The sequence below is a fragment of the Tetrao urogallus genome, assembly GCF_951394365.1.
Source record: "Tetrao urogallus genome assembly, chromosome: 2".
Taxonomy (NCBI): domain Eukaryota; kingdom Metazoa; phylum Chordata; class Aves; order Galliformes; family Phasianidae; genus Tetrao; species Tetrao urogallus.
Genome location: NC_136814.1, coordinates 61,862,653 through 61,874,631, shown reverse-complemented (window position 1 = coordinate 61,874,631; position 11,979 = coordinate 61,862,653). Strand labels below are relative to the sequence as shown.

At 37.8% G+C, this 11,979-nt stretch overlaps 1 protein-coding gene across 1 annotated transcript in view; it reads right to left on the bottom strand.

Annotated features, from left to right (window-relative positions):
• Window positions 1-5,171: 5,171 nt before the first annotated feature.
• MCM9 (minichromosome maintenance 9 homologous recombination repair factor) overlaps window positions 5,172-11,979 on the bottom strand; it is a gene marked incomplete at both ends in the record, with an annotated part of 50,446 nt that continues 43,638 nt past the window's right edge. The window contains 3 exons of the mRNA XM_079549918.1: window positions 5,172-6,693; window positions 8,324-8,469; window positions 11,454-11,536. Coding sequence (XP_079406044.1) covers window positions 5,172-6,693; window positions 8,324-8,469; window positions 11,454-11,536 — 1,751 coding nt within the window. The remainder of the gene's footprint in view (window positions 6,694-8,323; window positions 8,470-11,453; window positions 11,537-11,979) is intronic.

Here is an 11,979-nt window from a genome sequence, read left to right as displayed (position 1 = left end):
CATCCTTTTAGTATACAGTGGATGTGAAGCTGCTTGCTCCCCTGGTCTAGATCCTTACCTCCAGAGCACGAGCCAGGCTAGAATCAGAACCACATGTGCAGCTGCTTCGAGAGCTGACTCATCTCTCTCACGATGAAGATGCTGCTTCCATCCTGCGTGGTTTTGTTTTGACAGATGAGCAACAGTTGGTGGAAGTTGGTGCCTTGAGACTGAAGATAGTGAATGGAGACGGGAAAAGGCAAATGGCACTTCTGGAAATTAGTGGTACACTTACCTAACGTCTGGCAGTGAAAATGAGCAACACATGAATGCCACTGAACGTGGAAGACAATCATATCTGGGAATTTGCAGCTTCCACCACTCCTGACAACCTGCTTTCAACTGCTGTTAAGCGTGGAGTTATTATGCTGACAGCAGCAGGCTGATCTGGGTCCTGGTTGCTGATAGGCAGAACGTGACAAACTCCTTCTGTGCAGTCACAGTTGCTCAGATTTGCTGTAGGAGCTTTCCTGTTGGGGACTTGCTCAAACATGGCTTCCCTTTTCACATAATCCTGTTGCAGCTCTCATGACTACTGAGTTGGAATTAAGAAATGCTGCTGGTTGAAATTTGACTACCCCAAAATTTATCTTTTCCTAACCTGTACTGTGGAAATAAGATTTTTTTTGTACAATATTTGCGTGATTACGCAATACATATATGTTATGCACATATTACTGTATTTATTCTGTGAATAATTGTTTGCAGTGGTAAATATACACTTTTTCAGAAGAATCAAACCTGCTTGATATATTTGCAGTCTTTTCTAAAATAGCCACGCTTTTCACTCGGCAAAGGACAACGTTAGTCCTTGGAACTAGTAACATTCTTCTGCCTAGCAGGAAGGAAAGCATAGACAAGCCAGGGAATATCAGATATCAGAGGGAGATGACATAATTAGCATTCATTATTAATGAAGCTATTGCCTCATTCACGTGAAATACTGAACACTTAATACCCTGTTTACCTCATCTTCCCATCAATGAATACAATCCCTCTGTGGTGTTATATGCCTTCACTTGGGAGATCCGTTCAAGTTGAACCCATTAATTAGAAGTTTCAGTTCTGCTTAGGTTGACTTTGCTTTGCCTTTGGCTTTAGTTCACTGTGTAATTCTGGTACACATCACATTATGGTAAGTAACACAGTAATGCACATAATCTGATAACAACCATGACACTAAAGTAACTGTCCTGAGATTAACACGAGCAATGAGCAAACTCAGCCATGTAGGGTATTTTTTTTCCTGCTTACTAGTTATTTAGAACTAAAAGCAGCACACAAACAGGAATAAAACTAGTTGGCAGTGTAAGAATGTGTTAGCAGAGTAGCTGATACCCATGGCACATACAATCTTTTTTTGTTTGTCTTCTGCCACATTTTTTTGTGTCGTATCTAATATTTTCATGATGTTGGGAAGAAATTCAAGGCTATTTTTAAAGATGTTTACATGGCAAGTGATTCCTATTACAAGTTGTTTTGTGAGCTTAAGAACTGAATATCAGCCTCAGAATTGCTTTAAATAACAAGGGTAATAATTCCCATGGGAGTACCAAGAAGGACTCCACTGACGTTGCTGGACCAGGCAGTGACAGCAGTCCTGAACTGCAGAAAAAGGCAGCAGTGAGGGCCTGGAAGGAAGGGGGTGAGGTGAGGAGGAAGCTATGGGTGGCAAGTGTCCAGGGGAGGGGGAATGCAGCAGCAGCAATCAGAGTCTGTGTTTGGTACAACATTAAATTACCAACCATCTCCAGCAAAGCCAGGCTGGTCATGAACCACAGCTTTCTACTTGTAAGTGTTGTAAAATCCTGAATGTTAAATACCACCTACCCTGCTGCCTGCATTTCAGGTAATACTGAAGGATTTAAACTGATCATTAAATGTAATTTAATAGTGTAACAGTTTAAGTTAGAGAAGTCAAAATCATTGTAAGAAAAGTGGATTGAAAAACAGATGCTTTCTCTTGTTCTGCCTTCACATAAACATCTGTGGACTGCACTGTTTGCCTCAGACAACATCTTTTCAGTGATGCCCACAATAGCTGGGTGACAAACAGTAGAATGCTGTATGCATAGCATGCTGAGACTCCTCTGCAAGTGAAGTGATCAATACTTGAAAACAGAGTGAAGGCGAATTTAAAAGCATCATTAAAAAGATTTAAAAAAATAAAGGCATGGAAAAGTCAGGTAAAGACCACTGCAGAGGTCTGGAAATAACTGCTAAGGGAGACAAGGCGGACCTTTCTGAAAGCTGACTATAACGTCCCTGCACCTCCTCTTTGCTTCTAACTGGAAAGCACAGGTGTCAAAGTGGTATTAAAAAGCAGCGACCTCAGAGCCACTGGAGTTTGCACAACTCGTTCTTGATTCATTTTGGTTTGCTTTTCCAATTTCTCACGTCACACTAATGGAGAAGCAAATTTCCCAGATCTCAAAAACTCGGCTCAATAAACAAACAGTTCCATTTTATAAAGTAATGCACTAATTACTTCAAGAGACAATTCTCTCTTTACTGATTTAATATTGTCCCTCCGAAATGACTAACCATTAAAATACTGTAAAGAATGATAGGATTCAGTATGCCTAAATTTTCCAGGATTTTTTGATTTAGATACCTAAAACACACCTAAACGGTAGACAGTGGCTCAGTCGTGCTCTTTCAGGGCTGCCTAACTTTGTCAACAATTAAAATGTCTTAAGTGATCTAGAATTCACAGAATCACAGAATCGTAGGGGTTGGAAGGGATCCACAGAGATCATTGAGTCCAACCCCCCTGCCAAAGCAGGTTCCCTACACCAGGTCGCACAGGTAGGCATCCAGGCAGGTCTTGAACATCTCCAGAGAAGGAGACTCCACCACCTCCCTGGGCAGCCTGTTCCAGTGGATTCTCTCAGACATTATCAGATTTGTTTTGATATGCTCAAAGGTGTCGACTTTTAATCTACCAAAGAGAGGTGCTGAAATGCAAAAATGGTCTTAGGTTCTCACATAGCCTCAGCAAGTATGGGAGTGAACTAGTATTACCTTCTTGATTTCTCTACTTCTAGAATACAAGTTTCATTAGTAAGGAAGGTAGCTGTCTACATTACAAAGCATCTCACTTTTTCCAAAAGTACAGTTACCCTAATTCACTATGTAGTTATCCTGGCCCTCAGGCAGATTTTACAGCGCAACAGATTTGATATTAGCAGGATATAAAGATAAGAACCTTCCCAAACACAACACGAGCATGGAGAACATGAAGAAGACGCCAACCCTGACCATAAGTGCAATTTTGTGCCATTCTGATTCTACTGATTTCAACAGGGATCTGATTTCCACTGCACAGAGAGATGAAAGTCAACCAGCCTCCCACAGAACTCCCACAGTTCTTTGGAGCAACAGTTAACAGAATTTTATATATCAAATTATTCTAGATGAGGAAAGCGTCATTATTGTTAACACCATTAGAATTAGAATTCTGATTTCTGATTCAAGATTTCTGACCCTGGATTCTTGATCAAGTTTCAGTGTAGTCACAGTATCCTGTAGGAAACATTTTGTTTTCAAGGACAATACAGCCATAATCACAGAGCACCCTCATCCTGTCTCTTTGGGAAGGAGCAGCACTGGGTGGCTCTGTGCTCTAGGAGAGAGGTAGATGAAGTCCATTTCTTTCGTTTCCAGCAGAGTACTACTATACAGTCAGTATGGACAACAATGTCTCTGTTATTTCTCAAACTCCTAGCAGTAAGTCACCCACTGCAATTACTGTTTTCATGATTTCACTGCATCACACTGAAATACTTGGGTCTTACCACTCCCCCTCATTTCCTCAAATTTTACACTATTTTAATTTACCCAGTTTCAAGGGAGCTACTGCTAATTTTAAACAAATCAAGAAAAATAAGACCTTCTTTGTGCTAGCAAGACTCTCAAAGGATTTACTGTGCCATAAGCAACCATTTCATTCTCTGTTTACCTTGTAGGTAGTAACAAGAATATTCTGTGGAGAATTCAAACACAGAAGAAACATACCTGACAAGTCACGGAAGGAAATTCAAGGCTTGCCTCTCTCTGTAAACATGTAATACACTAGTAGATTAATTTCCAATCAGACAAATGAATTACATAGGATGCAGCATGCCACAGAAGATAAACCGTATCAGATGTAAACTGATGTAAACTAGTAGTAAAACACTAATCATAATTTAAATAGTCAATTAAGCATTTCCTGAGGCACAATTAAGTTGTGCTAGGTTAACTATTCACCATGAAGCTAGGTCTGAAGTGCAGTTTATATGCCAGGGCTTAACACCTGCATTAAAGTTGCTCTGATTGCGGAGAAGTTCCAGTTACCTGAAATTTGTTCTCTCTGCCATGAAGAACTACCTGTTTATTACAGAATTGGGTTTTGATAAAATGACCCAGAATACAAACATCTGAATCAACGTATTTAAAACTGAAATAAAATAATAATTAAAAAAAAATCGGAAATAAAAAGCCCTAGATACATAACTTCAACATCAGCAGTGTGATAAGGAACACAGTAGCCAGATATGTAGCAAAGTTGTTATGATATTGATGATATGGGGATATTCAGCACAGCATGATGATAAATCACAATATAGCTAGCTATGCTGAAAACAAACATATATAGGGAAACAAAACATAATGACATAGCTTTTAGCATCATCATTTTTCCAAAGTAGCGCGGTCACTCAAAAGGACGATCTGTATCACACATAGTTCCAACTGCTACGTGAAAAAAAGGACCATTAAACCTGCTTTTCTGCTAATGCCGCTGTACTCTGGATATATGAAACATTTGAGCCTTTGGGTTAAATCAGATCATTCAGAACAGTCAATCCACATTAGCATTCTCGGGAAGAGTTCAGAAAATGAAAAGCCACGTAAGACCTGTAGTATACACAATCTTCAGCTGATGTAAAGTATGCAGCCCTTAAAGTATGTTCATTGGTATCAACAGGCATTCAAGACTATTTTCAAATGCTTTAGTAACCTATGGATACTGATACAATTAACAGAAGGATGTAGATTCAGAAAAGCTATGTGTTAAGTAATTTGGAGAATACACATTTTACAAACTTGGGTTTTTCCTAACCTCTTAATTCCATTCATAAAATGCACTCTTAATCCCAGTCAAAGTCTAATGCAGCATCATCCAGCTCTGCTATTGAGAAGAGAGATTTTCGGGTGACCGCACTGTCTTTACTTGCGTTTCCCAATGCAAAACTCTTCCTTTTATTAGGATTGCTCACAGGCACCTTCAGTGATGGGCTGTGGCTTTCCTTGTTGTTAGTGTCAGTCTTGACAGTTGGTAGAGTTTCTGATTTTGAGTCAGGACGTGACACAAAGCAGAACCTAGAGAGGTTTTCTAATGTGCTGGAGCATACTCTCGCTGCGCTTGGACCACCAAGCTTCTCCTCTCCATCTCTTCTTTTTTCAGTGGGTGGAGGTGACACATCAAGTGTGACATCAGAACACAGCAGTGCATTTCCTCCCATCTCTTTCCCTAAGGCCTGACTCAGCTGCTCTTCATTCCCTTTATTACCAGTGGATTGCTTTTCCAAACTCTTTTTTCCTAAGCGAGGCAGTGTCATCTTGTGTTTCTCAGGTGGGCAGCAATTTTTTTGCAGCTGCTCTCCCTGGAGCTGCTCTCCTGGTTTAACAGTATTTTCACTTGGAAAAAGGGAAAATTCTGCATTTTTCTTCTCAGAAGAATGATCATGATTTGTCCTCCGTCTGAAAGAAAATTTAGCTAGTTTAACTGCTGGAGGACTTTCACTGCCAGTAATTTCTGGCTCATGAGAACGTACTGTCTTTGCTTCCTTCCCTGCTTGACCTTTACTTCGTTTTCTCATGGAAATTACTGCATGTTTTGCTGCTGCAGATGCACTATTATTTTCATCTCCTACTACTGAGTCTGTATCACTTGAAAGATCCAGCAGGCCAGACACAGGTAATACTGAGGGAAGGGCCTTTGCTTCAGAGTTCTGCGTGCTAGTAAAGAATCCATGTGATTTCTCTGTGTGCAGCCTCTGCAGGCTTCTAGAAACCCGGTGTGTAATAACTGGTTCCTGCATACTGGCACTTGTTGACGTTGGGTCTTGAATGTTTGCTTCTGAAGAAAAACATTTGTGTTCTTTAGTCCTTTTGCTGCTTATCTCAGAACCTTTGTCTTGCTCCAAAGAAGCACACAGAGTAACAGTTGTTAGTGACCCTCTTATTTCATTTTCTCTCCTTGGGATTGAAGAATTTCTTTCCTCTGAAGAGGAGGGCTTAGACGTGGATTTTAAAGCCACATTATCTGGAGATGTCTTCCAAAAAGTTTCTTCAGCATCAGTGTTTCTGTCCTCCAGGCTGTCAAACCATCCCAGGCTGCCATCATCACTTCTCTTGTTAAGGTTAAGCAAGCGTTTTGTACCTATGTTATTACCAAGTGTTGGGTTGCATAAGGTTTCTGGGTGTTCATCTCCTTCACAATTGCTTTTGGGCAAAGAAGGCTGTGGACAGGAGTCAATCTTTTGTTGATCTGAAGGTTCTGACTGAGACTTTTGCTTTGACTCAAATGTATTTTTGTTCAAGCATCCTGTAGTAGCACTGAAGCTTGTCTCTTCAGGCTGTAACTGACAAGAATTTCCTTTTTGTAATCTGTAGAATGAAAAAAAAAAAATAAAGAAAAGAAGCAGTAGTCAGTTATTTTTCCAGTTTTCTTCCTTTATTGTCTTGATTGATGATTACTATGTATGAATGGTGAAAAGCTACAATTAATGTTCGAGTATCTGAGTAACTCAGTTTCATGTATAGCTCTCCAGAAGCTGGTGTTGCAGTCAGAGCTCATTTTGATATCTCAACACCTTCTGCATTAAGTGGCAGAATTTAGAGTTCTTCTATTATATGACAGAAAACACTGCATTTGAGAGAAAATACTATATTGACATATATTTTCAGAAATCATTATTTCAATTATTTATTAATAGACCTATTCTGATAGAATACACTTAAGATTTTGATGAATAGTTACAGAAATGACCTGATTCACCAAGATGTGCTGATAGATGCTTGTTTTATCAAAATATGGTTTAGGGGAAATACACTGGACAAGTCTTCTAATACAGAATGGACTGGTTTAGAGAATGTTCATTAAGTGTTCTCTAAGTTGCTTAAGAGGGTGGAAGAAGAAATCATCTTAATTTGCAGTACAAGGGATTCAGGGAGATATGGAGAAAACCTTTACGAGTATTAGGATGGAGCAATAATGGAACAAACTACCCAGAAGCAATGGGAAATCCCCTTCATCAGGGAGCCTGAGAAGAAGATAACAGAAGGCCCTGCCAGAAAGGTCAACTGCAGACCTGATCCTACCTTTGCATCTCATCTTCCATCCCACACTGTATTTCAATAATCCTTTATGAACACTTGTTTCTTAAAACAAGATTTCTTCTGCCTATTGGAGATACCTCACTTTTACCTCCTTTTATTGCCACTGTGCTTAAGGTCCTTACTATAAATTACAAAATGAAGTCTGAAAAACATCGGAATGAAAAAATGTGTTTTCCCAACTGTTCTTATTCCCTTAGCTTTAATAATATTAATCATTTGTATTCTTTTAACAGCAAGAAACTACAAGTTTCTTTAAAGCCTGATCTCATCCCATTACACAAATATTTGTGTATTTACTTTGTATTTATTTCCCACCAATCACAGCGTTCTCACAGTTCCAGTGAGTTAAAGGCTCTCTGTTAGAAACAGAAAATAGACTTTCCAGAGGTTACTGCAGTGAATTGAAAACTAGAGTAAAAACCGAAAATTTGTGTATAAAAATAGAAAAATTCTACAAAATAACAGAACTTTGATTCAGAATTCTATTTTTCATTAAAAGAACAGCATGAATCATAAGCTCAACACAAAAGGCGGCAAAAAAATACAAAGCAGATCTTCTGTTTTCCACCAAGCAAATAACAAAATGTTTTATACAACTACATGCTGAGATACAGAATCTTGTACCCTAGTAAATTCAGTTGGAATTCACCTGAGTATAGAATTGAGATATATGATGGGAACCAATATAGGTTGAGATAATAAAATTATTGTTGCATTCCATAACCCAGAGAGAGAAATGATCTTGTGATGATCTCAGTGTTACTTTAATACAACGCTTATTCACGTCCTCTGAACAACAAGCCCTTTCCCAAGGTCAGATTCTGTTTTTAGACTCTCCCAAGAAATTATTGTCAAACGATTCTTTTTCTCTGTTGAATTATTTTGTCACTGCAAATACCTGTCAAGTCTTTGTAGCTCCTTGTGCAAAAGATGCTGCAGCTCCAGTCGCTCCAATATGAGTTCACACTGCATTCGGTACTGTGCCATTGGGTTTTCTGGGAATGAGGTGTGCAAGGCATTGATGGCTCCAAGAAGTGCACCTCCCTATGGCACCAGAAGAGATTTTAAAAAACAAGTTCCCTTTATTATTTAGCATCAGATTTAAGCAGCAGAGACCATTCAATACAAAATTCTCTCTCAGATATTTTAAAGCTTAACGTGGCAAATGTTTACTGAGGAACTCTAGTGACACAAAGGATCCTTTTAGATCTGTTCCAACAGGCAAGGTTGCTCATACACATGGAATAATTTTATGCTCAAGATTGCCATTTACTCCTCCTCAGTGCCTATTTTATTTCTTTATAGAAAAACAGAATGTCCATCTACAGCTTGAGAACATCATTATTAAAAACAGACATTAGTAATTAAAAGTAGGCTTCCAAATACCTTGTAAAAATTCTGTTCATGTAAGCACCTTTCATAATGGAAGATGTTCTGACTGCTAATTTTTTTCACTATTTTTTCCTATTTATTTAAGTGGAAAAACCTGGATATTAAGGCTTGTCAACATGAGAGAAATCAAACTGCAAAAATATTTTTGAATAGATGTAACTATTTAGGAGTAATTCCACACTTCTAATCTTGTGAGAAATGAAGTAGCTTTTATATGGCACAGAACATCTGCACAAAGTGATTTGTTCCACACAAAATATTCTACTACAGCTCTTTGGAAAAACAAAACAAACTAAACCACAAAAACCACACACCTGTTTTGCCACAGATTAGCCAGCATTTACCATTCCTGACTAATCTATAAAGCTCAATCCAACTGATCAACAACATGCTTATCAAGCACCAGGAAAGCAGCAGCAAAAGAGGACAGTCTCTAAAAGCAGAAATTGCCATACAGCATTTCATGGCCCTCAAGTTTTCAATAAAGGCAGCCTCCAGACATAGAGATTCTGAGTTGATAGGCTGCCCCTATTGAAAAAGTGGTTCATGTGATGCTGTTTGTGGCAATTAGGTTTTTTTCCATTTTGTAATTTTAGAAGTTCATTTAAAAAAAAACCCTCATACTGAAGCAACATCACTCACATGGCTAATTCAAGCCCTCTAAAACCAATATTAAGCAATATCAAAACTAAGGTTGGCTGTGCAAACATTAATGCATCCCACTTAAGTTATTGCTTGTTTTTTTCACAGATCACTTAGGTATATGACAAATCTGTTCTACATAAAAGAAGTTACGAAAAAGATTTTTGTATGATGCCTTAAGTAGCAGATCTCAAGTTTGCCAATTCTTAGAAAAACACACTTCCTCCTAAAAGTGAATGAATAGAACAAATACGATGAGCATACAAACTGCTCCCAGGTAGTCCCATACAGTCACAATTCAGGGACATTTCTCCCCAGCACTGATTAGACATATGCTTGTTATGCAAACCGCAGACCTCAAGGGACAAAGAAACATGACAAAGTGACTCGTCATTAAAATAGTACCTTTTTTTCCTACATTTATTGGTGTTGACTACATACAGATTTAAGATGGCAATATACATTGATTAGTCTCCACTTTTTGATCTGTCGCGAAAAAAAAAAAATGAGTATTTCAGGTTTCTTATATCTCAACATCATACTGGTGCGAAATCAGTGTCCCAGCAAATTCCAACATCAGTAATTGCAGTTTTATTTACAGTTAACACTTATGTGGTATCTTCTGCTCTTTCAGTTGGATACAGTGTTACAGGTTATTTTCACTCAGATGCAGTACTGTCATTGAAAAACTGAGCTCTTCAACAGAGTGCCAGATGAACAACAGCTGAAAGGAATAATCTTCTGCGACTTACTAAGATCAGACCTTGCAGTATTTTTTAAAGACAAATTCCATGTGCAAAAGTGCACAGTATATTATCTGTGGCACAAACTGCAATTAATCTCTCAAGCTTCATTGAAAGAGAAAGGGGGATCACAAGGGCCACCCCTCGCATGTGACTTTGTACATCTACCTCAATGCACTTTATTTCAAATAAGGTCCATTTCCACTTCTGCAAAAGTCTTTAACATATTTGAGCCAATGGATGCTATAAAAATTGCTTTAATTTTGACCTATTCATATCAATCTATACAGAAATAGAGGATGCCAGTTTGGACCAGACCAGTGATCTGTGCAGTAGAGTATCTCTGACAGAACCCAAACCAAATAATTCAGAAGTGCAAAACACCCCCATGTGAAAAATACAGGATAATCTACTTATGGTTACTTATTTTCTACTCCAAAGCATTAATCTTTATTTCTCTTTAAAATTTTCTATCTGAAGGAATACTGTCTATTTTAAATATATTTTAGAAGTAAAAATATTTTCCAAATTCCCATTTAAAAAAGCCTCTACCAGATTCATGTCCCTTTTTTTCTGCTCCAAATCTGCCTCTTTTCTTTACATTCATTATCCCAATGATGCTCCAGTAAATTATAATGTAGCCTTCCACATTCTTTCAATGCCTGTTTTCACTTTTTTGTTTCTTTTAACTTAGAAATATTACACAAATCCAAGTGATAACTAGAAAACACAATTTTCAGTGTATGGCAACCAACGTACTGAACTATCAAGGTTTCTCAGAGTAAAATTATTTTCCTAAAAGTTCTGTGAGTTTCAGTACCACCAACACCATGTTTTAAAATACTTTAATTGCAATGCAAAGTGTTGATCTTGGCAACCAACAGAAACTTTCTCAAAACGACTGGTTCACTCATGCCTAGTTCATGAGCAACAAGGTAATGACACACAAGAAAAATTCATCAGAGACTATTAAAGACAGCGATGTAATAATTTTTCCCTCAAACGGTCTTTAAAATGCAAATTATTATAGCATAACAAAATCCACTTCACCCAGAGTTTCCATTATAACCTGTGTTTAAGGATTTCTGTCATCAAGATGGACCAAAAATTAATTGTCAAGGTCTCTGATGATCTATTTTCCATGATAACATGAAATCTTCTCAAAAGAGATTAAAGGAGTTGGCATATATCTACATGATAAATCCATTAATGTGGTATTACAGCAATTACAATGTCTGCAAGAAATCTTACCTGCATAGAAGACTCCATCACTGATACCACAGTTACAGCATCTTCCAAAGTCACAGTATCCCTAAACATCAAGCGGGCATGAGCTAGCAAAAACAAACGGGCACTGAGAGTATGAGTGAAAGTACATTAGAAGTTAAAAGCAATTTTTGTACTACAAGGGAGATGATATTTCTTCAAACTTCTTTAGCTCTTCAAACACTTGTGTATGGATCTAACGTAAACATCAATACGGTCCTTTTGATTTTGGTGTTAATTCCAATAGGAATTAGAAGACTTAGTTTTACAAATAAAGAATGTAATGTGCTTCTGAATTACAGTAACAGGACAGTTTGAATAACACAACACAAAATGCTGTAGTTGACATAAAATGCTAGATATGGCAACAAAGAATGGGATATAATTTATTATATGTCAGAAAAGATGTAATTTCTTCTAACTGCTCTGAAACATGCTTTTCTCTACATAGCTATATTTTTTCTTGCTTTCTTTTCATAAGACAGCAAAACAAAACTGATTTTTGCAAGTG